Source organism: Doryrhamphus excisus, linkage group LG7, assembly GCF_037039965.1.
Source record: "Doryrhamphus excisus strain RoL-2023G ecotype Guam linkage group LG7, RoL_Dexc_Guam_v1.1, whole genome shotgun sequence".
NCBI classification, from domain to species: domain Eukaryota; kingdom Metazoa; phylum Chordata; class Actinopteri; order Syngnathiformes; family Syngnathidae; genus Doryrhamphus; species Doryrhamphus excisus.
The window spans coordinates 13,778,724-13,806,605 of NC_136363.1; the positions used below are offsets into that span (position 1 = coordinate 13,778,724).

General features: G+C 48.5%; 1 protein-coding gene across 7 annotated transcripts; it reads left to right on the top strand.

Annotated features, from left to right (window-relative positions):
* The first annotated feature begins 569 nt into the window (after positions 1–569).
* On the top strand, positions 570–27,423 carry slc45a4a (solute carrier family 45 member 4a). 7 transcript variants are annotated; one of them, XM_078792162.1, is made up of 16 exons: positions 570–719; positions 1,723–1,823; positions 18,632–18,820; positions 19,400–19,440; positions 21,231–21,410; positions 21,483–21,673; positions 21,747–21,933; positions 22,623–23,081; positions 23,223–23,494; positions 23,569–23,730; positions 23,943–24,042; positions 24,114–24,194; positions 24,265–24,395; positions 24,665–24,733; positions 24,808–24,962; positions 25,281–27,423. In XM_078792162.1, the coding sequence occupies exons 2-16, from the start codon at positions 1,801–1,803 to the stop codon at positions 25,444–25,446; spliced, it is 2,406 nt and encodes an 801-aa protein (XP_078648288.1). In that variant the 5' UTR covers positions 570–719; positions 1,723–1,800; the 3' UTR covers positions 25,447–27,423. The 7 variants fall into 7 exon arrangements, with proteins under 7 accessions (XP_078648288.1, XP_078648284.1, XP_078648285.1 ...); XM_078792158.1 differs by lacking the exon at positions 19,400–19,440 and adding an exon at positions 9,382–10,293 and having other exon boundaries at positions 654–719; XM_078792159.1 differs by lacking the exons at positions 570–719; positions 1,723–1,823; positions 19,400–19,440 and adding exons at positions 6,365–6,890; positions 9,382–10,293.
* The last annotated feature ends 459 nt before the right edge of the window (positions 27,424–27,882 follow it).

Genomic DNA, 27,882 nt, shown 5'->3' on the forward strand with positions numbered 1-27,882 from the left:
TGGCTGACCACCAGTCCAGGGTGTACCCCGCCTCTCGGTCAAGTCACCTGGAAAGTGTCTTTGAAAAAAAATACAGACTTTACCTTTGTTTTTGTTATGTAAAAACCCCTCATCTTATGTTAGCCCTTCACTGTGCAGACAGTCGGTTTACTTTGAATGTGAAGTGGCGCCATCTGGTGGTCAGTCTGGAATCGACTTTTATTGGTTCGGAACAATTGTGGTGTCCTGTGTGTAGCGTTGCCATATTAGGCTCTAAAATATTGTTTAAATGCTCATTTTACCAACATAGCTAACACAACTTCATCGCATATAGAATGTTTTAATGAAAAAAATCGAAATGGGAAATGAAATCCCTTGACCGAGTGATCTCTGGCTACAAATCACTGACGGAAGGTGATTTTGGTGGAAAAAGTTCGAACACCCACGTCTACACTGTTAATCGTAGAACAGGAAACCGATATATATATTTCCAAATGAATATACTCCCAATTGAAGGCCCCCCCTTGCTTGGCTTGTTTTGTGAGCCTCACCACAAGGACCCGCCTCTTATGCAAATGAGCGATGACGTCAACGGAAGCGAGTGCGGACTTTAAAGGCGTATTTAAACAGCTCGGCTTCAGTTGCAGGCACGGCGGCCCGGCTGCTCAACGTAACCGGCGACAGTCCCCTCCTCCGGTCCGAGCAGCCCAGCGGGCCACGATACCGAACCGACCGGCAAGGTGAGCCCAGTGTCCGCCCGTAGCAGCTTTGACGACCGAGGGAGCCGGGGGCTCGGGGGTGCTATGGCGTTTTGTAGCCACTGTTGATCCTCCGACCGGCGCACTCGGGCAGCATCTCAGGTTGCTGGTGCAGAGAAGCAGTGAGGGAGGGGGGCGGGCTTATTTCCACTAGTTTGTGCAGGCCTATGACAAAAACAAAAATAGAGGAGTGGCTCAAGCTTTTTCATTATGTTGGTATTTTTATCTGTACTGTGTTGTTTGGCTATTTATGTTTGCACCGCAGGCTGCACCCCCAATGCACCCCAATGCAGCCCGGATTAGCTAGCCAATAAGCCCCATTTCCCCCACGGGACTTGGGATTGTTTCTTTTGTTTGTTGATGGATTCATCAGAGGAACGATCAAAGTTTTTTAACCCTCCACCACCTTGGTGCTGACTAAGGTTTGCTTGGCTTCCTGTGTTGAACCATGACATCACATCACCACAAGGACTATTCCGGGTTTTTATCCCCAAATAACCAATGTCGTTATCAGTTGTTGGCAACATTTTGGGATCTATGGGTAAACGTGTAAATTTTTCATTTATCATGTACGATATAATCATATTCACATAAATGTGGGCTTCTCATGACGAAAAGGGCATTAAAAGCGTAAAACGTGAATAACAAAAGGTTTTGATGCTATGCAAGTAGTAAAAAAACAGTTTATGACCATTATTAGAGCCCCGTAGTCATGAAACAACAGCCCTATGGTCACCTTTCCACTCCTGTTATCCACGCCACATTGCTAATGCCTAGGCAACAGGATCAACGCAGGAACGCGGCCACACAGCATGCTAGCAATTTATTTATTATAAACCTAAGAAAGGAGGTCAACAAGGAGTGGGGAAGAAAGAAGCCAAAATTACCACTTCCACACCGGATAGGAGAATAACTGTTTTTTTTACATTTTGGGACTATACCTTGGACTATGGAATATCCGTCATAACAAGCTTTGTCTTGGCAGGATGACCTACTTGGAGTCCTAACGCCGTTGTGGAGCAGGTACAGGACAGCAGCCTGGTCCAAACGTCTCGCGACATTGATGAAGCTTTCAGAGCCTTTTTGGTGAGTGAGCGCTTTTTGTGATGAAAACCATGAAGACGTCGTTCATGCTTGCAGACCACAAAATAGCTAATTTTATTTCAAATTAGCTTTGCGAAGTGAGGTTTCTGTTGGTAAAAAGAAAGGAGGGCCCTTTGTGGCCGATGAGGCTTTCCAAATCTGTTTCATTGCATTGGCACCACGCCCGCTCTGGGACGCGGTCCTCTTGGTCGGGTTCCGTGTGTTGTTCCTTTTGCTGTCGACTTCCTCCTGATGACACATTTGCTGACTGCTGAGTCGGCACACAGACGCACACGGATGCTGACAACCGCAGCGATGCATCCTGACAGGAGCTGTGGTGTCGGGATGGTCACATGAGCACACCGCGGCCATGCAAAGCCAGCCCTGTGCAACGTAGAGCTTATAGAGGATCTTGGACCAGCAGGGCTTCCTGCGCGACGTCAAGCTTATAGAGGATCTTGGACCAGCAGGGCTTCCTGCACGACGTAGAGCATATAGAGGATCTTGGACCAGCAGAGCTTCCTCTCCTATGCCCTCGAAGGTCTTTTTCCAATATGTTTTTGAAAGCAGCACAGGGCTCCTGTCGTGGAGAGCATGGCTTCTCAGCTGGTGGGTCGGGACCCAAAAGCAGGCCGTGGATCCCTTGTATGTGGGTGGCAACCAGCGAGTCAAAAAGGACTGAATGTATGGGACAGTCATCGCACGGTGGTGGTCTTGTTTTGATATTTCAACGAAGCAGCACAGCAGTCCTGTCATATAGAGGATCTTTGACCCATGTTTTTTGCAGGAGGTCCTCAACCACAGCAGCTGGCATGTGTCTTTGAGAAGAAAGTATTTTTGTTTTTTTTTGCAATGGGTTCCTTGAATCTTGCTTGTATGGAAAATGTTGTTTTTGTGAAAAATAAGCATGTCTTTGGATGGTGGTTTGTGTACTGTTTAAGGACCCTTGTTGCTTTTCCTCAACACACACACACACACATTTCCGGGTCATCAGATTGAAGAAGATCCAAACGTAAGGCCTGTGTTTTGTGTGCAGCGTCGGGATGGTCGGCGACCAGTCCGGTCTGTGTTGATCCTGGATCCTCTTTCCTAGCTCTTGTCCTCCTACCGACAAGTTTGATATGCCACGACCGGTTCAGGTTTCTTGTGTGAACGGAGGTCGCTAAGACTCGCGGAGTCAACCCAAATCCTCCCGTTGCAGTGTGAGTGTTTTCATTGTAGCCCACCAACGGTTGTCACCTTGTTTGCCCAGAGCCAGAAATCTGGCTCAAGAACACAACGTGGTTGTCATCCAAACCGGTTTCAACTGTGTAAGTAATTGTGGAGATAGTGTTTTGTTTTGGATTTTTGGTCCAAACGAGGCTACATTCCCAGCCACCATCTGATTGAACGCCTTCACGGTCGGTTTGAGCGTATTTGAACTTTGTGCTGAAGAGTTTTTTGGGTGTTTTTGCCTCGGAGGCGAATGCCAACGCTCGCCATCAATGGGCCGCTTTGTGCTTTTACGCTTTTACTTGTGCACTTTGAACTGCTGTTTGGGTTCACTCCACGCCACAAACCATCTCAAGTGCTTGTTTGCTCTGCGATGGAGGGATCCTCTGCGGTCAAAATGTCCCGTTTTTTGATGAAGCGACTGAATCATCTTTCCACACTGATCGCATCCTTAAAAGCTTCGACTGTGCCCATCGTGTTGACTTCATACGCTTCTCGACGAGGGGATGCGTACAAGAATTGGGTCTGTTGTGTGGAGTTGATGACTTGGTTGAAGGTGAAATGGAGTGCAATTCTGGGCTGCAACCAGCAGAGGCGCTGTTGATTCAACTTCAGCTAGCTGGAAAAAGTCTTATTACGTATATAAACACAAGATAAATGTTGTTAATTCAATGTCAGCAGAAAATTGGTATCAAATAAAAATATATAGTTAAATGGTTCCAAACCCGACTGCAATAAATAAAGAGGATTCATTGTTAATAAAGTGAATATTTTGGTAGTTAGAGCATACAAAACTTGTTTCTAACATTCTTAGAGCTGCCCAGTAGATGTGAAATAACACGCCTACGGTCCCCTTTACACGCCTATTATTCTTTGTTTACAACACGCCAGATGGCCGCTAGATAGCAAGCTAGCGAGCTAACCAGTTGGCCTTGAATTCATTTTTTCCAAACTTAAGTAGCAAAAAATGTACCACTTCCACACGGGGTGGGAGGAGGACCTTTTTTTCACTCTCATGCCATGGCTGACTGCATGCAGTGGTAAGTTAAGGTGTCCACTTGAGCGGCTTTTCACCATAGTTAGCCGTCAGCATCCTGCATAGGAATATCAGCATTATGATGATGTCACCAATGGATGACTACCTTGCTGTAAAGAAGAAAGGAAGTCAGAGCGTGAAAGAGACAGCAGAAAGTCAAGTATTTATTTTTGTTAAGAAGTTAAGATCTGTCCTGACTTTGAGAAAGACAGTGTTGGTCATGTTTGACTCCTCCTCCTACTAACCCCCCTCACGCCCCCATCACCGTCGGAAGGAAGTGCATGTGACGTTCCCTTCAGAGCAGTTTTTTTCTTCCTGATTCTGCTTTTTGTTAAACAAACCTGTTAACGGGTCTGAACAGTAGGGCGCTGTTCCTGGAGCCCTTATCTGCACCCAGCATGTGCACATTCAGGCGCAGGGTTGGGTGGCCCACTCAAAACTCATCTTTGTTGAAAACAAACCAGAGAGAATTCTGTGCGTGACGGTTTTATGACGCCATACTTTGGCGAGGTTGACAGTAAAGCTAGTGTGTCATGGCTAGACGGCCCTCATGACGCCGGTCTACAGGTCTCTGATAAGACCTGCCTCGAACGGAAGCTCTTACATCTGGATCATTTGGACATTTGGACACAACGCTACCTACTCCTTTCCCCACTGAAGGCCTCATCTGACGCCAGATTCTTCCCAACAGCGGTCAGAAGATTAAAATCCACGGTGGGATTATTATTTATTATTTCTCCATAACTGCCATGCTCTCATGGAAGCCTTCCTCGTGCTCATGCAGTTCGCTGCTAAGAATTCCAGGTGGGTACAGTGTGTGGAAAATGGGTCAGTCTGTAGACTTCCAAATGGGGCAGTCTGTAACATTCCAGATGACAGAAGACAGAGCTGACGGGACATTTGGATAATGGACATGGATGTTCTGTTAGGTGAAGTGCTCCTGGCAGGAAGTAGTATGTGCAAAGTGTCAAGTGTGTAAATGGTTACCAAATGCTGGTTTGTGCCCCTGCGGTGGTTGTCTGGGACAGCGGCGTGTGAAAAGCCATCAAAAGCCAAAAGACTGACCGCTTGCAGGTCACGTTTCCAGCTCCTATGCTAAAAGTTGACTTGGGAAGCAGAAGGCGTGCCGATGTGGCCCCCCAGGCCTGCCTGCCAGCCTGTGTGTGACTGACTGACTGACTGAGTGAGCGCTCGCTCCGCAGTGGAATATTCCATTAGCAAACACATGGGCGGGGCCTAAAGCCGGGCACCTTGTACAGCACGGTACAGGTCCCCCACCCTGCGTCTTATTGTGATTTCCTGTAAGCGTGTGGGAGTAAACACAGACACAACAAGGCAAAGAAAGACAAGCCTGAGGTGCGTTTATGTGTGGTTTTTGTGGGTAGGGCGATACCCAGCCAAAAGTAGGACAACATGGCCGTCAAGCACTTGTCAGAATGGGCCTCTTTGGCGTCACAACCTCCTCTCCTTTTGATTGCATTGCATTCAGTTCTTACATTCACTATCTTTGAGGGACGCGCAAACCACCACGATGTTTTTTCTCCATGAGTCGCTTTTGTCTGACGATTGTGAAATATTGAGGAGATCCGTATGCTAGCATGTCTTCCAAGAGCATTTTGGCCACAAGCCATACTTAGTTCGGTCGTGCACTGTGCACGTGTTGGCCGGGGGGGGGGGCGTTTGATGGTGTTGACGAGTGAAGGAATGAATCTTTACACGCGGCTCTCACTGGCTTGCCAGATTTGCACCCGGCTCAAGAAAACTGCCTCAAAAGTGACTCATTGACGAGCACCTCAAGTCACAGGAAGTCAGGTCGTTGTCCTCCTCTAGTCGCAGCAAGTCAGGTCGTTGTCCTCCTCAAGTCACAGGAAGTCAGGTCGTTGTCCTCCTCAAGTCGCAGGAAGTCAGGTCGTTGTCCTCCTCAAGTCGCAGGAAGTCAGGTCGTTGTCCACCTCAAGTCGCAGGAAGTCAGTCGTTGTCCACCTCAAGTCGCAGGAAGTCAGGTCGTTGTCCACCTCAAGTCGCAGGAAGTCAGGTCGTTGTCCACCTCAAGTCGCAGGAAGTCAGGTCGTTGTCCACCTCAAGTCGCAGGAAGTCAGGTCGTTGTCCACCTCAAGTCGCAGGAAGTCAGGTCGTTGTCCACCACGAGCGGCAGGAAGTCAGGTCGTTGTCCACCACGAGCGGCAGGAAGTCAGGTCGTTGTCCACCACGAGCGGCAGGAAGTCAGGTCGTTGTCCACCACAAGCGGCAGGAAGTCAGGTCGGAACTCAGGAAGCTTTTTGCTTCAGCTCAGGATCATTAAAACAAGAAAAGGGGAAGCTAAGGGTTCCGGTGATGCTAAATCAGCATGTGTGTGCTGACCCCCCCACCACAGACCTTTCACAACGTGGTGGTGTCCGTAGGAACAGCAGGTATATTATGTCACATCTCTTAACTGGCCGTGTAGCCATAATCCGCCTGTTAGACGAGTACGGGATTTGTCATTGACGCGAGCGAGCGCACGTTGAAACGCACGTGCCTCCTGTCTCCACTTACTGCACTGCAGATGCACTGCACCCAAATGCATCACTCTCACTTATCTCACCCCCCCTCGCTCTTTCTCCCTGCCATCCATCTGCTTCCCACTGCTGGGAATATACGCTAGATGTTTTTTCCACGAGAGTCACACAAGAAGCCGAAAGGGAATGTTGTTTTGCGTGCAGGACGACAAGGCAACGCCAGCTCTCTCGGTTCTCAAAGCTTCTGAAGGACTCCATGATACAGACCCAACACACTCTGCACTCGAGTCACGCCATCTCACGAGAATGAAAACAACTGGAAGGGTAATAAATATGTCGGTGACATTTAGCCCGAGTGACACTGCCTGGTAACAACACGGGTCGGTCTACAGCGGCTTTTCAGCCAAGCCACAGTACGCTATGGCCGGAACTGGGTCGTGGTTCCACACTGGAATGGATGGTAATGGCTGCGTGACTGCAGGGATGTCAAGTTAACTGTAGGCCTCTTTACCAAACACAACCCTTCCCAAATGCTACAGTCTCCTTTTTCGGTAAACTCTCTATAATTTCAGAAATAGTCCCACATCTTGCTGCCCTCAGTCTCCTTTTGAATAAATCACCTCCTTTATTGTTGTGTTGGCAACCGCTTTTCCATCTAGCTGCCTCTTGTCCTTACAGTGTGTCAACCGTAAAGACACCTCGGCCGTCATCGCGACCACATTTATCGTATTGTTCATCCAACCTTGATGTTCCACATAATTCCACAGAGACTGTAGAAGCAGATGGGAGTCAGCGCTGGCCTTCTCACCAGGCCTCTTGGTTTCCTCATTGTCTCTCAGCGGCAAACGTCCATGAGCCCCGACTCCAGTCTTGTAATCCATACGTGGCTCTATTTGGGTCAGAGCTTTGTTGCACGTCGACAGATGATTACGTGCCTCGCGGATCTTTTTAGGACAATCAATGTCCAGGTAGATCACCACAAAGTAGCTTCGATAGGGTTTGAAATCAGTTTCATTCCCTCTGTCCCTTGACCTTCAGTCTGGATTAGGGATACATCACCGCGGCATTCCGAGAAGAGCTCAGGAATAGGAATACCTTACCGTGTGGGTTGCTGAGAACCACTGATGTACATGGCGAGTCATGCTGGATGAATGTTGGAACATGCCACCAGGTCGTTCCTCCACAACGTCATGAAAAGCCCCGACCTCAGGAGGAACCAGCTGAGGGTTGCATCTCTCAGATGTGGAGCAAACAAGTCGGGGAGATTTTTCTCCCATTCCGTGTTTTCCGAAACACGATCTAAGGCTACATATTGCATCAATCAAAGCTTTTGCATAGTAAAAGATGACCTAAAGAGGTTTGCGTCATCCGGCAAAAACTGCCTCCCCAGTGGAGAGGGAAGCCAATGCTTCTCAGCTTTGTTTGACCTTGGCAGAGGTCAGCACCTGCCAGCTCCTCCTGATGTCGCAGGTGATCTGGTCACAAGAGTTAACACTCACCGAAATAGAGTGGGGGCCGTGGGCTGTGGGGTCCCGTGTGTTTATTTGCAGACTGAGAAGGCTGGTGGAGGGTCTGTGAGACACGGGTGATGTCCCTCGTCCTTCCTTGTACGTCCTCGTCCCTCGTGGCCTTGACCTTGTCTAAGCTGCTACCCAACCTCTCCGCTCTCATTTAAGGCACGCTTTCCTCCTTAATCCGCCCCCTTAAGTCACACGTGAGAGGGTCATTTGCCCAGAAAATCTGAGGTCTAATTCCATATTAGCTGAGCTCATGTTCCACACAAACACACACGGACACAAAGGGAGGACTGACCCACACCACAAGCACTAAAATCAGATAACATACACAAGACTGGACTGTTCTGGAAGACCAAGCGGTCCAGATGGACAGACGGAGATGTGTAGATGGACAGACGGAGATGTGTAGATGGACAGACAGAGACGTATAGACGGAGACGTATAGATGGACAGATGGAGACTTTTCACGAATGTACTGCAGACGACGCTAGCCTGACAGCAGTGCTTTGCTGACATCTACCCAAGATTGTCTGAGAACAGGAGGCTCTGTACTCTCTCTTTTTCAGGACCTACTCCAAATGCACGAGTCAAAGACCTTCTATGCATGATAGTCAATGCTCGTCAAAAATCCTCCATACAACTGGGATGCTGTGATGCCACAAAGATGCTTGTTAATGGGGGTGCTCTGCTGTTTTTAGGAAGATGCTGCAAAAAGGCTAGTCAAAGATATTTTTCTAAGGACCTGATGCAAAATGCTGGTCAAAGATCCTCCACCTTGAACAAGAGAAGGAGATCTCTGTTATGTAATCCACTGCAATCCGTGAGGTCAGATCAGCGCATCTTTATAAAATATTAACGAGTGCTTCATGAATGTTAATGGTGACACGTGAGCGCCCCGATGGCAACACTTCTGGTAGTCCACATAGCCCCGCCTCTTTGGTTCTGTTGGTCACTTGCCTCGTCCCGAAGAGCAAGGCCATTCAGACACGGCTTTTATCTTTTGCCCGTCCGAGAGCGTCTCCGAGTGAAGGATCATGTGCTGGCAGCCATGACGGCCTGAGAACAATAAAGACTCAATGGCCTCTTTTCACAGCCAGAGTAGACACGCCTGTGTGACGGGCGAGAACTTGTGCCTGGAGCATGCGAGGCCAAACCAGTTCACCACTCCGATTTTGAGGTGGTTGGCTGGAACCTTTGAACCCTGACATGACATGCTATGTTTGAAACCGCCCAATGATGCCTTTCCTCTTCTCTTCTCCCCCGACGGCGCCGCCTCCGCGATTCCTGGCGGACGTCAGATTCATCAGCCCATCGATGGGGATTTCACGAGGAGCTCCGCCATCCGCCGCCGCCTGTCCGCCTCCCTCCCCGTCCCCCCGCGGCCTCTCCCTCGCCCCCGCCGGCTCCAGACAACCCCCCTCCATACACAAAATGACTCTGGAATTCACCGAATGGTCTTCTATATGGATTTTCACCCCTTGTAATAGACAAAAACAAAAGTAAGGAAGACGGGGGGGGGCACCTCCATGACCGAGAAGCCATAAACGCCCACCTCACACACACACACACACACACACACACGCACACACACATTCACAAAACTGCACAAGATCTTTGAATGTGTCTCTTCCTGTGAAAATTAAGCTGCTTCCTTTTTATTGGGGGGGGGGGGTTGATAATTCTGGGAAAAGCTGATTTTGTTGTTTGGGAGAAAAACATGGAAGCATGACAAGGATTTGGGATTGGATGTTGAGTGGCTAACGGCATTAAGTAGGGAATGCTAGATCATAGGAAACCATTTTGGAGTTTTCACATCTCCAAGCAAATCAGCTGGAATTAAATTTTCATTCAGCTGTAAAGAATTGACAAAAAAGAGCGCTCGAGCTCGGAAAGGGCGCTCGTCCGCATGCCCCCCCCCGCCATGCCTCCCCAGAACACGGGCGCGGACACCATGCAGGTGGGATCTCTGTTGGGCGGCGCCGCCGAGGCCAAACACTCCACAGCGTCGGACGAGGAGAAAGGAGGAGGCGGCGAGACGGATGGATTGGGGCGAGGGAGCGGTGGCGCTGGCGGGGAAGAGTCTGCCAGTGAGGGATCCATCGAGGGCATCCCGCTGAAGAGATGGGTGATGCATGGCGCCGTCATGTTCGGCCGGGAGTTCTGCTACGCCATGGAGACGGCGCTGGTGACGCCCGTGCTGCTGCAGATTGGTGAGTCACCTGACCTTATTAAACCCCAAATGACTTGAAATTTCTCACATGGCTGTAACTTCAGGGCGATTCACGGAAATTGGTGCATGCCTTTGGGCGACATACAGGCATGCGTGTTTAAAATGTGAGCAAGATTGGTTGGAAAATCATGGCTGCCATCAAGCAAAATGTCTAACTTGGCCATAAGTCATTGAGCATATGTCCAATGGTGATAAAGCTTGGATGCTAGCGTGTCTTCCGAAGCATTTGGAACACAACCCGGATGTTGCCACAACGTATGTTGCTTCACTTCCTTCAGGAAGGCACCCACCGTACGTCTCCGTCACTGAGCTGGAGGTGCCTGTTTTGTGTTGCTGGAACATGGATGCAGGGCTAGGGCTAGGGCTCGGGCTAGGGCTAGGTTTCGGGTTAGGACCGGAGTTCTGGCATAATCCAGCTAACAAACCCGACTCTTCCTATGATGAAGAACCCATGCAATGCCAAAAATCATAACAGTGCTACAAATGTGTTGACAGGATGTTCTTGCAAGGCAAACAAGGTGGGAAGCAAAGGGGGGGGGGCCAAAATGTCTCAAGTGCAGGAGATATGCAGGTGCTGGAGCTCGCTCTCCTAGAATGTGTGTGTGTGTGAGACCCTATCTCTTGTGGTTCAGTGAGGGTACGCGTGTGTGTGCGCGTGTAGCGGCCCATGTTTACACAGCTCTTGGTGAAAAGACAAGAAACCTTCCACAGTCGTGTTCTGACCTCTCTGCATGAACGGACACACTCCTGAGTCTTGTAGAAACTGTTTCCAGGATCTGACCAAAGTGACGGGTCATTCCTGTCAAGACTGTGGAGAAGTCAGCGTACGGCTCATAGAGCGGTACACATTTACCATCCACCGGACGAGTTAACATGGCCATTGTTGTCGAAATAGCATGGCAACAACAGCAAGTAGCAATATGAATTGTGTCTTCAGGACAAGTCCAGCGTGGTGGCGGTGTGATGCTCTGGGGCTGCACGAGTGCCACTGACCTTGGGTTTATTGAAGGGGAAAGATGAATTCCACCATGTACTGTGAGATTGTGGAGAATGAAGGAGCCCCCCCCCATACATTGTGCTAGCTTTGTCATATATTGACTCTAGGGACACACATTGCACAATATGAGGTGCGTAGGAATGCCACCATCTGGGTTTTATTTTGCCTATGCCGATACCGATCAACCATGAGCGAGCTATCACATGGATTACCTGTGCATCTTCCAATTTCGTCATGGTGAGTCCTATTGGCCGAGTGGTTAGCATGCAGGCCACACAGTCAGGAAAGGTCTGGGTTCCTATCTCCGCTTGGGCTGGGTTTGGGCATCTTCTCCCCGTGCATGCGTGGCTTTTCTCCAGGGACTCCAGTTTCCTCCCCCATTCCAAAAACGTGCTAGGTTAATTGGTGACTCCAAATTGTCCATAGGTATGAATGTGGCTGGGAGTGGTTGTTTGTTTATATGTGCCCTGGGATTGGCTGGCCACCAGTCCAGGGTGGACCCCGCCTCTCACCCGGAGACAGCTGGGATAGGCTCCAGCATGGTAGGATAAACAGCATAGAAAACGAACTGTCACTATTAGAGCTGTCAAATAGAAGTTCCTTTCTGTCAGTTGTACAAACATCCACGTTCCAAGGAAGACATGCTGCATGCTGAAGCGCGTGTCTACTTGACATGGTTTCATATTTTTGGAAAGGAATTGAGGACAGAAACCAAGGTTTCATTGACAATTTGCCGTTGAGAAATGGTTAAGGAGCTGGCGACACCGTTACACCTCCTTATCAGGCCACCTTGGCTTTTACTAAAGGGGATTACCGGAAGGGGAAATGTCCTTACGGTACATCCGCTCAGGCACCGCGACTTAAAAAGCATGGCAACCTTAAAGCAACCTCAGCTTTGTCCTTTCATTTCTGATGCTTCCTCACGTCCATCCTGAGGGCGGGTTGTGTAAAGGGGCACAAGTTCTTCATTTGAAGATGTAAAACACTGCACTGTTTTTTGCACGAAGAGCCAGGAAGACAACAAACCTTCCAATGGTTGTAGGACAGCGGTGGCGAGGCCGTTCTGTCTGAAGAGGAGCGACTGTCGTCTTGCTCCATGCGAGGTAGCGGCCAGATGATCTTGTCATGTTAGATAATCTATCCAGATGACCTTGCAGACGGTGCAGCACAGGGTTTCACCCAGCCCGCTAATCAGAATAATCTGACTCAGTCAGTCATGTTGTCTTGGTTTGCACGCTGCAAGAGGAGAGTCTGTGGGACATGATAGCTACCGGCTATGTGGGTTGTCCCCCTGTGACCACTTTGGAGGCTTTTTGGCCGTAATCTTGTGTGTTTCGCACCCCCGCTGGCACGCGGCACTCAGACACACACCAGTCTGCTGGTTTATTTAAAGCCCAGGCCTATTCATAGCCCTTACATAAGCACCCTGCTAACTTTTCTCTGAGTACTCTTGGAATGATTTCAACTCTTCCAAACATTTTTACAAATTTTACCGCCATGGGGGTCCAGAGGGGTCATGGAGGAAGTTTGGCTGTCCTAAGTGCTGCTCGTGGCCTTTCCATTCGGGTGCTGAGTCAGCACAGACTGAGTGGCGTTTAAAGGGGACCTGTGATGCATTTCCACTTTTCTGACCTATTAGTGTTGGTACAATGTAGCATTCTCCATGCCAAAGTTCCAGACATTTGGTGAGCCCTGAAAGAAGGTTGGAATGGCTGTGAGCGCTCGGGCAGGGCCCTGGGTGCAATAAATGAAAACAGACCGTTTTGGAAATCAAGCTGGAATAGGTGCAGATTGCGGAAGATTTACAAAGCTCTCTGTGCGGGTTATGGTGTACAGCTGAAAGGCAGGCTAATTGAGGCCGCAGTGCGCCAGTCAAATGTTAAGTCCACGTTCTTCACACGCATGAACGCTTTCCATGCACAGGAGCTGTTATGAGTGGTCTGGAGGGCTTTTTATTTTTGTCTGTGTGATTTAAAAAAGCTACAAAAGCATCTGCTCTGCCTGATTGTTGACTCGGAGTTTGCGTAAGCTACACGGTGAACATTTCTCAACATGTGCACCCCCATTTTGTTGCCTCTGCTATTATTTTTCACACCACACGGCGGCGCTGTTATTGAAGCGTTTGACTTGAAAATGCTCACACGGCTCTGCGAAACACCTCGTGTAACTTTCAGGGCTTGGAATGGACATGAAATGTGTACACGCCTTCCGTCGACCGACCAGCAGAGTTGGCTCGGGAAACATCAAGCAAAGCGTCAGTTAGCCAAATGACTTAGCAGGATATGCACTGATGGCTTTAACCTTTAAGCCATAGAAAGGGCCACCACGTGGCAGAAGTCACGTAAGAAGAGCATAGCAGAGAGCATGTGGATGGCAAAAACACAGGAACGAGGGAAGGAGGAAGTGAGAGTGTTGTGGGGAGGAGTGTTGCATTGGAGGGAAATTTTAATGCATGCACACACTAAATACTAAAAACTTCCTGTTGATATATTTGTAACTAAAGTCTTATATTGATGTTTTGTGTAGTTTATGTTTGTATCGTTTAGATATTTGAGCTGAAGAAAAAATATTTGTGTCAAAGTGAAAGTTATGTTTGGCTTTTTTAGTGGGGAACTGATATTTTCCTGAAGCGTACCTGTGTTCTACTGCTGATTACTAAAGAAGGGAAATGATGATGATGAGTCCCCACTGACCTACTGCATGTGTGTGGCGCCGGATGATGGGAACTTCCTGTGCGTGCTAGGCCAAGCGCAGCGGGCAAGCCCGATCCTCCTGAGGTACTGTTTAAAGTGTGGTCGTCTTACTGCGGGATGTTTGCGGTCGGTGGCGACCTCCCAGGCTGACTTCTGCTTGCCTGCGGTGCTCTTATGTAAGCTGGCTGGCCAGACATGGGATCATCTCCTCCTCGTCGGCCATAAGGTGCTGGTCCCAAAAAGTCATTCTGCTCCAGCAGCGGCAGGTTGACTTTTCATGCCCCCAACCTGCCTGCTGTGAAATCTGCAGCATTCAACACCCATATTAATATTGTACGCAATCAGCAACATCTGTCACACTTGAGGCTGTTTTTCTTTTCTCTTCCCCATCCATCCTTCTCTCCGCCTCTTAGTCCTCCCGGCTGCTCTCTCCTTTTCTCACGCCATGGCAGGATGCGAATAGCCTTTTTTCTTCTTTTTTTTTTATGAGGGGAAGGTGGCGCTACAGCTTGCCGAAAGAGAGAGACTCATTTTGGCCCGTTTTTATTGCCTTTGGGAAAACGGTATTCTGTTTTCTTCTCCATTCAGGAATATGACACACGGCATCATAATTGTCTTTATTTGGCCCCAAGGTGGCCCCATGTTTGTAGTCAAGGAGCTGGCAGGCCTGCATACTGTACTCTATTTGCTTGGACAAATGTGGTGTTACAGTGTATATGTCAAGCGGATGAAGATGGCGATAGCGCTTTTTGGAGCCACAAAAACAGTCTATTAGCATTAAAGCTACAGACACACAAAACGGAGTCTTATCATGAAAAAAGATGCCGACACCAGCATCAAGACCATTCATTCATTCATTCATTCATTTTCTGCCGCTTTTCCTCACGAGGGTCGCGGGGGTGCTGGAGCCTATCCCAGCTGTCTTCGGGCGAGAGGCGGGGTACACCCTGGACTGGTCGCCAGCCAATCACAGGGCACATATAGACAAACAACCATTCACACTCACATTCATACCTATGGACAATTTGGAGTGGCCAATTAACCTAGCATGTTTTTCGAATGTGGGAGGAAACCGGAGTACCCGGAGAAAACCCACGCATGCACGGGGAGAACATGCAAACTCCACACAGAGATGGTGAAATTGAACCCTGGTCTCCTAGCTGTGAGGTCTGCGCGCTAACCACTCGACCGCTGTGCCGCCGGCATCAAGACCAGGTATGTCCAAATGTGTGACTGGTCATGTATAAAAGCATCCAAACGCTTGTTGTGCACCTCACTGTATTTCCAGAACAACACACACATACACACAGGGGTGCATTTCATTGTGTGGCACCCCCCGGGGAAAGAGTGCAGACATACAGTGGGCCTTGTTCAGGGTCTTCTGACAACAAGGAGGTGACTGTTGCTGTCGCAAGATGGAAGTTCTGCTTCACTTTTGTTTTGCTTCCTCGTGCTGAAGCAACATTAAGGCTCTTTGAGCAGCAGAATGTCGACACGTCTTACTTTTCCCCCTCTGACATGACGCGCTGACTGTGGTGACGATTGCACATTTATTGCCAGCCCTGCAAAATATAAAGGATAGACATGAGGGTCGGTCGCTTCCCAACATACATCTTGGAGCAGAAACATTCTGTCCATCTCCATCCTCCTCTTGTCCCCTGTCTTTCACCCCCAATCCTTTCTCATAGTCCCCCCCTGGTCTCGGCCTTTTCTCTTTCTAAAAAACTTCCTGCCGTGCAATTTCTCTCAGTATTGTTTGCTTTTTGTGTGAGGACCTACAAGTGTGTGGGAACGATGTCTGCATTTCTGGGTGTGGGAACAAGGATGGTGTTTGCTGCTTTGCCTCAGTGTGAGTGTGTGTGTATGTGTGTGTATATACACACGGATGATTTGCATCACATCATTTGTCAAACAAGTAAGGCTGGATCCCAAATCCTGGCCTTTTGTAGTACTAATGCTTTCTTTTGGTATTGATGGAGTAGGAGCGTTTGTGTGTGTGTGTGTGTCCAAGAGAAAGTTTCCCACAACAGGAAGCACTCTGCGGGCTACCTTGCTGTTGGGGTGGGGTGGTGATAGTGTTCCCGAGACCTGGTCGCCAAGATGACAGGGTTCAAGCCCCATTTGACTCTCAGAGGTAGACGCTCTTTAAATTTATGTTGGAGTGACAGCTCGGTGCTGACGGCATTCCTGCTGCCGCAACAAAAACCTCTGCAAAGTGTCAGCAATTTGCAGAAAATGGCTTTGAATTTCCCGTTTGTCTAGTTTGCCTGGATTCCCACGCCAGCCGGGTGAAAATGTGAGACTTGAAATGAGAGCCACTCGTGACGTGCGGCCAACAGGAGGTCGGTGAGGCAGAGATGAAAATCCCTGAATAATAACCTCCATCCATCCATCCATCCATTTTCTATGCTGCTTATCCTCACTAGCTACGCTGGAGCCTATCCCAGCTGTCTTTGGGCATTTGGAGGTTTGCTTTTTTCCCACGCTGCTAGTCTTCAGGTCCATGCTGGACTTTAAAAGTTATTGCAGTCTTCTATGGCTCTTGTGTTTGTCAGTCAAACAGCCTGAGGAACTTGATCGCTCAATAGTTCTCAACACACACACACACACACACACACCTACCCTCTATGCAACATGTGTTAATGTTGACATTGAGTAAGTCCACTGCACTCCAGGCGTGGTGTTGCATTATTGTTGCTCTACCTTCAAGCGTGCTCGTGCATTAAAGGAGACCTATGATGCTTGAGGAGCCTCAACCTTTAAGGAAAGTCCAATGACAATATATTGCAATCTACTCATACAATAGTTACCTTGCAGTACTCCCCTGTGTACATATATGCTAGCGGCCCTGCCTCCGCCCACCCAGGCCAAGAGACTGTATGACTGACAAAAGGACTCTCAGCATTTATGGAGATGATACTGTAGTTTTGTTACATGGTTTCCAATGTACATAAATGGCACTGACGTGATAAATCACCCACCCCCACTAACTGTGGCCGTGGATGTACAGTGAAGAAAATAAGTATTTGAACACCCTGCTATTTTGCTATTTCTCCCACTTAGAAATCATGGAGGGGTCTGAAATTTTCATCGTAGGTGCATGTCCACTGTGAGAGAGATAAACTAAAAAGAAAAATCCAGAAATCACAATGCATGATTTTTTAACAATTTATTTGTGTGATACAGCTGCAAATAAGTATTTGAACACCTGTGTATCATCTAGAATTCTGACCCTGAAAGACCTGTTAGTCTGCCCATTAGAAGTCCACCTGCACTCCATGTATCATCCTGAATCAGATGCACCTGTTTGAGGTCGTTAGCTGCATAAAGACACCTGTCCACCCCATACAATCAGTAAGACTTTAACTTGTAACATGGCGAAGACCAAAGAGCTGTCCAAAGACACCAGAGACAAAATTGTACACCTCCACAAGGCTGGAAAGGGCTACGGAGCAATTACCAAGCAGCTTGGTGAAAAAAGGTCCACTGTTGGAGCTATCATTAGAAAATGGAAGAAGCTAAACATGACGGTCAATCTCAATCGGAGTGGAGCCCCATGCAAGATATCACCTCGTGGGGTCTCAATGATTCTAAGAAAGGTGAGGAATCAGCCCAGAACTACACGACAGGACTTGGTCAATGACCTGAAAAGAGCTGGGACCACCGTTTCCAAGGTTACTGTAGGTAATACACTAAGACGTCATGATGTGAAATCATGCATGGCACGAAAGGTTCCCCTGCTTAAACCAGCACATGTCAAGGCCCGTCTTAAGTTTGCATATGACCATTTGGATGATACAGAGGAGTCATGGGAGAAAGTTTTATGGTCAGATGAGACCAAAATAGAACTTTTTGGTCATAATTCCAATAAGCGTGTTTGGAGGAAGAAGAATGAAGAGTACAATCCGAAGAACACCATCCCTACTGTGAAGCATGGGGGTGGTAGCATCATGCTTTGGGGGTGTTTTTCTGCACATGGGACAGGACGAGTGCACTGCATTAAAGAGAGGATGACTGGGGCCGTGTATTGTGAGATTTTGGGGAACAACCTCCTTCCCTCTGTCAGAGCATTGAAGATGGGTCGTGGCTGGGTCTTCCAACACGACAACAACCCGAAGCACACAGCCAGGAAAACCAAGGAGTGGCTCCGTAAGAAGCATATCAAGGTTCTAGCATGGCCCAGCCAGTCTCCAGACCTGAACCCAATCGAAAATCTTTGGAGGGAGCTCAAACTCCGTGTTTCTCAGCGACAGCCCAGAAACCTGACTGATCTAGAGAAGATCTGTGTGGAGGAGTGGGCCAAGATCCCTCCTGCAGTGTGTGCAAACCTGGTGAAAAACTACAGGAAACGTTTGACCTCTGTAATAGCAAACAAAGGCTACTGTACCAAATATTAACATTCATTTTCTCAGGTGTTCAAATACTTATTTGCAGCTGTATCACGCAAATAAATTGTTAAAAAATCATGCATTGTGATTTCTGGATTTTTCTTTTTAGTTTATCTCTCTCACAGTGGACATGCACCTACGATGAAAATTTCAGACCCCTCCATGATTTCCAAGTGGGAGAAATAGCAAAATAGCAGGGTGTTCAAATACTTATTTTCTTCACTGTATGTGTGCGTCCAGGTCTTCCGGAGCAGTACAACAGCCTGACATGGTTCCTGAGTCCCGTCCTGGGCCTGATCTTCACGCCACTGATCGGCTCAGCCAGCGACCGCTGCTCGCTGCGCTGGGGCCGGCGGAGGCCCTTCATCCTGGCTCTGTGCATCGGAACGCTGATTGGAGTGGCGCTCTTCCTGAATGGCTCGCTGATGGGTAACTGTGAAAAAGATGTTCCGTACCTAGTAAAGCGTCCGTGGGACAAGCAAACCCCGCTTTGTCCCTCACTGTGGAAACAGACTTTCCCTCGGAGGCAAATGGCCATCGCATGGCAAAGGCCCTCCTCCTCGTGCAGAGGGTGTCACCAAGAGGTCATTTCAAAGTCAAAGCCATTGATTGACAGTTTGACCGACAGCGTGCAAATATTGAGCGTAGTGGTTCAGTGTAGTCGTGGTTGCCATTATTATTTGCATCACGCCAATGATAACACACGCACAAAAAGCATTGTCGTTCTTTCCCTCTCATATCTCCTGCTGAGACCCTGGCACCTCCAGTGTGTGCCTGTGTCTGTGGTGACATGGGAACCCAGCAGCAGGCAGTTCACAAGAAAATACTTCCTGTTTGCGTCTCCCTGTCAACCAATCACGCACCACTTCCTGTCTGCTAGCTAGCGACTAGTGGCACTTCCATTGTAGGACACACAAACACACATTTATAACGGCATGACAAAGCTCTGCCATGTCATCCTGTGTTGCTCTCGCTCTCTCTCTCTCTCTCTCTCTCGCTCTCACACAGAAACAGACACGATAACCTTTCTTCGACCCTCAGACATGATGGTAGAATGTTCCCATGGTCAAAAAGCCAACTCAAATCAAATCAACACAAGCATGTCAATAAGAATAAGTATATTTCAGGACAGGAAATACACACAGTGAGCGTCATAAGTATTTACACCCCTGCCCCTGCGATTTTGAAGTTCTCCCACTTAGAAAATAGGAAGAGATCTGAAATTTCCATCATAGATGCATTTCCATTCTTAGAGACATAGTCTAAAAAAAGTCCAAAAATCACATTGTATGATTTTTTAAAATGATTTATTTGTAAATGACTATGGTTCATAAGTATTTGCACCCTTGCGAATCAGCAACAATTTTGACTCTCAAAGAGTTCTCAGTCCACCCTAAAAAAGTCCACATTTACCCCACGAGCAACCCCCCACCTACACCCCCTTTGAGCTCATTAATGTGACCTGTGCACCCCCACAGTCAGTCATAAACCAACTGCTACCATAGGCAAGACGAGAGAGCTTTCCAAAGACACCAGAGACAAAATAGGAGAGCTCCACAAAGCTGGAAAAGGCTATGGAACAATTGGAAAGCAGCTTGGTGGGAATAAATCAACACTTGCTGCAATTGTTAGGAAAGGAAAGGGAAAAGGCTAAACATGACTGCTAATCTACCTCGGACTGGGGCTCCATGTAGGATCTCTGCTCGTGGGCCATGATTCATGATTAGAAAAGTGATGAATCAGCCCAGAATGACATGGCAGGAGCTGGTCAATGACCTGAAGAGAGCTGGAACCACAGCTTCAAAGTCTACTGTCACAGTAGAACCCTACGGTGTAATGCTTTAAAAGCATGCATTGCATAGAAGGTTCCCCTGTTGAAGTCAGCACATGTTGGCTCATCTAAAGTTTGGATGATCTGGATGATCCAGAGGGGTCATGGGAGATTGTCATGTGGTCAGATGAGACAAAAATGTAGCTTTGTGGTTCAAACTCCACTCGTGGTGTGTGGAGGAAAAAGAAGGCTGAGTTGCATCCCAAGAACACCATCCCTACTGTTAAGTATGGGGGTGGAAACATCATGCTTTGGGGATGCTTTTCAGCAAAGGGGACAGGACGTATTAGGACGTGTACTGTATTAAAAAGAGGGTGAATGGGGCCTTGTATCGTCAGATTTTGGACAACAACTTCCTTCCCTCAGCCAGAGCATTGAAGATGAGTCGTGGCTGGATCTTCCAACATGGCAATGATCCCAAGCACACAGCCAAGATGGAAGAAGGAGTGGCTGCGTAAGAAGCATATCAAGGGTCTGGAGTGGCCTAGCCAGTCTCCACACCTAAATCCAATAGAAAATCTTTATAGGGAGCTGAAACTTCGTGTTGCTCAGCGACAGCCCCAAAACCTGACAGATCTAGAGTGGATTTGTGTGGAGGAGTGGGCCAACATCCCTGTTGCTGGATGTGCAAACCTGGCGAGCAACTACAGGAAACGATTGACGTCTGGAATTGCAAATAACGGCTTCTGCACTAAATATTAGCACTGATTATCTCAATGGTGCAAATACTTACGAACCATTTACAAATAAATCATTCAAAAAATCATACAATGAGATTTTTTTATTTTATTTTTTCGATTGTGTCTCTAAGAGTGAAAAGGCATCTCTGAAAATTTCAGATCCCTCCCTATTTTCTAAGTGGGATGAAAATTTCAGATCTCTCTCTATTTTCTAAGTGGGAGAACTTGCAAAATGGCAGAATTGCATTGAAAGTTTCAATGCAAGTTGAAGTGGTGATGTGACAAATGAAGTTGTAGAAGAGACCAAAGGACGTCCGTGCTGTGCTAGGTCTGTCTCTGGGGGACGTGCCGGGAAGACAACCGATAGGGATCGTCCTCACCGTGCTGGGAGTGGTGGTGTTGGACTTCTGCGCTGATGCCACGGAGGGCCCAATCAGAGCCTACCTCTTGGACGTGGCCGACACGGAGGAGCAGGACATGGCGCTCAACATCCACGCAGCCTCAGCGGGTATGCGGAGTAGACGTGACGTTGCCGGCGCTCGTGTCGGTGGCGCACATGAATATTGGTTTGTCTTGGCAGGTCTCGGTGGGGCGGTGGGCTATGCTCTGGGCGGGCTCAATTGGACGAACACCTTTCTGGGGGCCATCTTCAAGTCTCAGGAGCAGATTTTGTTCTTCTTCGCCGCCGTCCTCTTCTCTGTGTCGGTGGTGTTGCATCTGCTCAGCATTGACGAGCAGCAGTACGTACCTCAACATGAAAGACTGGACCAGGTACTACACCTTCATGGGGTATTCTGGGCACCTTAAACCCGGCACCATGTGTCACGTGTGGCCTTCCTGACAGGAGAGTCCCGATCCAGGCCACCCTCAACCTCCAGCCAACAGCAGGACGGGATTTCTGGCTCCAAAGCTGGGAATGATCGGCGAGGACGACACCATGGACAGCTTCGACCTGTATGACGCCTACAGAGACGACCTGTCCGAGCGCGGGGATTTGGAGATGGATTTCCTGGAGGTGGAGCTTGTTAGAAGTGAGTTTCCACAAAAGAAACAACAAATAATGCTTCCTTTCATCTTTCTATGGCAACAAAGGAAAGACAGGAAAAGTCGGCCATCAAAAATTGGACTTAGACACCCAGCAGTGACACAATGCCATATACCGGGGTGTCCAAAATGCAGCCCTGGGGCTATTTGCTGTCCATGGCTGTTTTTTTGTTGGCCCACGGCCAATAGCAGTAGTCATTGTACAAGAATAAATAAAAAATATTAAGAGTAAAAAGTTTCAGCCTAACAAGAAAAAGGCGTATTTTAGGAGAATCTCAGTTATATTGTTAGGAAAAATCACATCATTTTAGTAGTACTATTACAAAATAAATAAAATAATTACAGTGGTCATTTGTGGAAAATTAGGTAGCAGCCACAGCGAACCCCTTTGATGATGTTTTCAGGCGGTTGCACTGTCCTATGCCGCAAAGGACAGGGAGAGTCGGCAGGCAAATGTTTGACCAATGTTTGTTTTCTTGTCCGTTGTGCTGCTTGGCAGAATTTCAAATTGTGCTCAAAAGTCTCTTAAAGAAATGCTTTGCAGCAAAACCCTTGCTATCATGTTTCCATGGTAACAGAAGGCTCTGCTGCCACAAACGGCAGTGGAAGGACAGGGAGAGTGGCCAGTCAAATTCAAATAGACGGACTCCAAAATAACTGGACATGCTCCCTGCAGGTAAAAGCGACAGCGTTCTGGCCATGACGGACGCCACCCTGGACCAGGAGGCCTTGTTCCTGTGCCACATCGAGCCATCCATCTTCGCCGACCGCCTCTCGCCCTATCATGGCTCACCCCCGCCGGCCGTCCACTTCCTACGCGCCAATCACAGCACCCCGCCGCCGGCCGTGCGACGCAGCAGCAGCGGCACAGGGAGCCAAGACCTGCTCCGTCCCCAAAATGCCAACCACCAAAGACACTGCACCACCAGCACCACCACCGGAGGAGGCAGGATTTGCCGCCTGTCTGCGTTCTTGCAGGAGATGGAGAAGGACGACGGGGAGGAGGCGCTGCTCAACAACCAGCTCAATGAGCAGCGTGCGCTGAATGGACGCTTGCTGGCGTGCAACGACTCCACGGACAGAGGTGCTGGGCTCAGCGCTAAAGGACAAGCTCATCGTGCCGGAATGGTCAAAGGTAGTTAGCGTGTGCTAATGCTAAATGTACTATAACAATATACTATATTGCCATGTAGTATTATTGTCCTGGCTGTGATAGGCTGTGGTGCAGCATTTGGAAGGGCGAACGTCATGGCGGTTTTCTGGTCTGTTGTTGCAGCTGCCAGCACGGGTGCCCCATTGCGGCCGTCCCACCACCACCACACCTTCTACCGCCAGCCATCTTGCACTTTCTCCTACTATGGCAGAGTGGGCAGCCGCCGCTACCGCTACCGGCGTGCCAACGCCGCATTTCTCATCAAGCCGTCACGCAGCATGAACGACCTGTACGAGGTGGAGGCGCGGCACCGGCGCAGGAACCGCCAGCGCCACCGGCACCGCAGCGGCAACACCAACTCCTCCAGTGGGGATGCCGAGAGCGAGGAGGGCGAGGTGAGGATACCCGCATTCTCCTGTTGCGACGCGCCGGTCGCCATGGCGAATAAACGCCGGTCTGGTCTGGTCAGGTGGAGACCACCGTGCGTCTCCTGTGGCTCTCCATGCTGAAGATGCCCCCGGAGCTCTTGCGTCTCTGCGCCTGTCACCTGCTGACGTGGTTCTCCATCATCGCCGAGGCCGTCTTCTTCACCGACTTCATGGGACAAGTCATCTACCACGGAGATCCTACTGTGAGGCCCAACGCTGCTTCACACCCTTACTGAAGATGTTATTGATGACCAGCACAAGGGCTTGACTTAGCATATCCCACCGTCAAAGATCCAGTACAAGAATTAAGAACAAACGTGCTAGTACCTCTATCGTAGTTTCATTATCGTATTCTTTCACAACAGATTTGTGACATATTAGTGGGCATGCTCGATGAAGTGTTTTGTCGTCCCAGGCTGCAGTTAACTCCACCGCCCTGGCTAACTACCACCAAGGCGTTCAGATGGGCTGCTGGGGTCTGGTGATATACGCCATGACTGCTGCTACGTGCTCAGGTAGCAACACGTATGATGTACCCGGAGTAGCGCCTGGCCGCATGTGCTTCCTTTTCTTCCAATCTATGCAGCTCTCCTGCAAAAGTACCTGGATAACTTTGACTTGAGCATCAAGGTCATCTACATCCTGGGCACGCTGGGATTCTCCATCGGTAAGAACGCCGGCCTCATGTGGGAATGAGCGCCCTAAAAACCATGCCGCGTCATCTCCTTTGCTTCCAGGAACCGCTGTCATGGCCTTATTCCCCAATGTGTATGTTGCCATGGTGATGATCAGCAGCATGGGCATCATGTCCATGAGCATCTCCTACTGCCCCTACGCCCTGCTGGGACAGTACCACGAAATGAAAGAGGTAGTAGTAACCCATTTGTCCTATGTTGCCTTTTACTAATTTCTATTCCACACACAAGATATTGAAGTGTATATGCTTTCTATTTTCAGTAGTTTCATTTCATTCCAATCTTTGCTATTTTATTATATTGCTATATATTTTTTGGACATTTCCTCTTCTTTTTTTTAAGGCAGTGTTTTGCATTGCGGTGTTATTATTGTCTACAGCTGTGTGAATGTCCGCCCTAATCCCTTATTGCTGGGTTATGATGGGACTTTTTCTGTTGGTAGTACATCCATCACAGTCCCGGCAATTCCCGCAGAGGATTTGGCATCGACTGCGCCATCTTGTCCTGCCAAGTGCGTTTTCTCCCTTTTTGGACCCCCACACGCGGCTGCCTACCATACGCTTATGACGCCTTCCGCTCTCCTAGGTGTACATCAGTCAAATCCTGGTGGCTTCAGCTTTGGGTTCTGTGGTGGAAGCCGTGGGGAGCGTGCGTGTTATTCCCGTGGTGGCCTCCGGGGGCTCCCTGTTGGGATTCCTCAGCGCCTGCTTCTTGGTCATGTATCCCTCACCGCATAGCGGGTAAGAAGCTTTTATCAGCAAAATGAGTCCAGAAATGCTGATTGTTGTTGGATTAGTTCACATAAAAAGGCAAAACCATGGGAGACGCATGCATGTATGTACACATGTCTGTACCGGATCACCCCAAAATGTCATCAGTTCTTCCATATCCCAATTCCGACAATTGCTCACAATTTCGTCCACATCTGTTTCCTGTTGTTTACGTTGTGTTGGTGGAGGCAAAAAGGTGTTTTGGGATATTTTCTGCTTCCACCACGTTCAGCATACCATATAAATATGTTTGTTGGCGTGATGACATTGTAATATTGTGATTGACAGGGAGGCGGGATCGACCAAAGTGTCAGAGAAACAGGCTTTGACTTTGACTCCCAGCAACAACAAAACGCCACCCAAGGAGAAACCCAGCTTCTTAAAACTCAACAAGGCAGGAAAGGCCACCGCTACCACCACTTCCTGTCACTCGGAGAATGAATCAGTTCTGTGATTGGCCAGCCATTGCCATCATCTTGCTGCATCCTTATTGGCCTCCACCCCAAATCCTTCCACAGCCGCTTTGCAGGTCAAAAAAGGGGAGGAGGGGTGGTCGCCGTCTCTCAGGAAACCTCAGGGGGAACTCGCGCTCCCTCACACACACGCACGCACACACACGCACACACACGCACACACACGCACAGACACACAGACGTTACTGACGAACTCCCAAGTCCTCCAAGCTGTTTTCCAAAACGTGGTTCTTCCTCACTTTGGATGCCTGATGAACGCCGCTCTGAAGCTTTAAGACTCTCCAGACTTTCTGACTTGAAAAGAAGAGCCCAAAGCCTGCTTGCGGGAGATGAAACATCCTGCAAACACACCGATGGAGCCCAAATCCATACTGTTGGACTGCTAAGGAAATCTTGTCATTCCAGGACAAGGCAAGAGAAGGAGCACAGAGCTGCCTCCAGTATATCACATGTTGTGTCAAGTTCCATAAGAGATTATATAAAGAAGATATGGACTATACAGGGCATTATTAGTATTAGTGTTATTATCCCAAATGATGATTTGCATGACCTCTTCACGTGTGATCATAAGACAAATGCTGCATGTTAGCCAAGCGACCAGAGAGGAAGTTTGTCTCATTTCTGCTTCTCTTTGTTAGCTTTTACAAAATGCTAATCGCTGTTGCTGAATGGCTGCACGGGAGCTGCAAAGAGATTACCTGGGGTGGAGGGGGGGGGTCTGTTGCAATACAACAATACACCTGCCGTAAAAACAACAACTACAAAAAAAGCGTACTGTAGATCCCTTCCCCCCTAATGATGCACCCATAAAAGCTATACTACTGGCAGTGCAGTATAGTACTGGCATTATAGTATAGTACTGGTAGTATAGTATTGGTGGGTTAGCTTCTTCTGTTGTTTGTGCTGAACAGTCGTCAAGAAGGGAGAAGTTGATGGATGGATGGATGGATGGATGGATAAATGCAGGGCAGCATGTGGGTGGGATCCGTCCTGCATCTTCAGGGAAAAGCTATAACTACCCAGTTGAATTTCAAGCCTTCTTCTTCTTCTTCTTCTTCTTCTTCTTGCACTCAGAAGCAGAATTCCGGCTGGAAAGGCACTCGAGAGTTGCATGCAAGGTGTTTTTTTTTTTAACTGCTGCGTTTGGCAACTTTTGCTCCCGCTTTCACAACTCTGAGGAAGTAGACCAAGCGGCAAAGCTCAGTCAGGTTTTTTGTTGTTGTTGTTTTTTAAACGAATGTCTCCACAGTCGACAATGCTGGATGGACAAACTTGAACTTTGGAAGCATTTGATGAGGTCCTTCTTGAATGCATTACAAGTATTTGCTCTGTGAATGTTGACTTCAGTACTGATGTCAAAAGGTAGTTTGGGGGCGGGGCCTTTGTTCACTCGCCGTGGCGTTCCCTCGGGGTCATTCCGTGACTGCGGTTACGGCAACGTTGGGGCCACACTGAAAAGAAAACTCCTTCACCTTGGAATATTCCCACCTGACTCTCCTCGGAAGTCATTCTACTCAGCTTTATTCCCCAAAAATTAAAATACTTGATTCTCAGATGAAATCTTCAACGATATTGCCACGTTGTTATGATTAAATGGCACCTTTTTCTGCTAATATAACCCCAATCCAATCCAATCTAAAACCCTAATCTTCCACCCTCAACATCCTGAAATGAAACTACCGTACTTTATTCTGGGAATATTAGGAGAGAAATGTAAGATAAAGATATTGTGTGACTTTAGTGTTCGAAAATGACACTTTGTGTAAACGTATGTTAATGACTTTATTCTCACCACACCTCAACTCTAACGCCCTAAAGGGAAAGTACTTTATTCCAGTAATATTTCATTTCTTTCACAGAAATCTCACTTTCATCTCACCCATCCAGCCACACATCCACCCACCAACCCACCCATCCACTCATCTATCCATCCGCCCACCAACCCCTCCATCCACCCACCAACACCTCCATCCACCCATCCATCCCCTCACCAACCCCTCCATCCCCCCATCCATCCACCCACCAACCCATCCACCCATCCACCCATCCACCCATCCATCCACCCACCAACTCATCCACCCACCCACCAACCCATCCATCCATCCACTCACCAACCCATCCACTCACCCACCCACACATCCCCCCACCCATCCATCGTATGTTTGTTGATAGATTTATTTTGGCATTTGTATTTTTCTTCTGAGCGTGGCCCCAGTATTCCTTGATATCAACGTGTTAACACTTAGTTGGGTTTTTGAATAAGATGTGGTGAGTTGGTGTTTTTTCTAGAAAGGAAGAAGAGTTGAGCAGGAGCAGGAGTACGAGTAAGAGCAGGATGTTGAGGAGGACAGGCTCCCTGTCGGCGTCTGTGTGGTGATTTGGAAGATGTATTTATTGTGTAAGTGCCACGCCTTGTG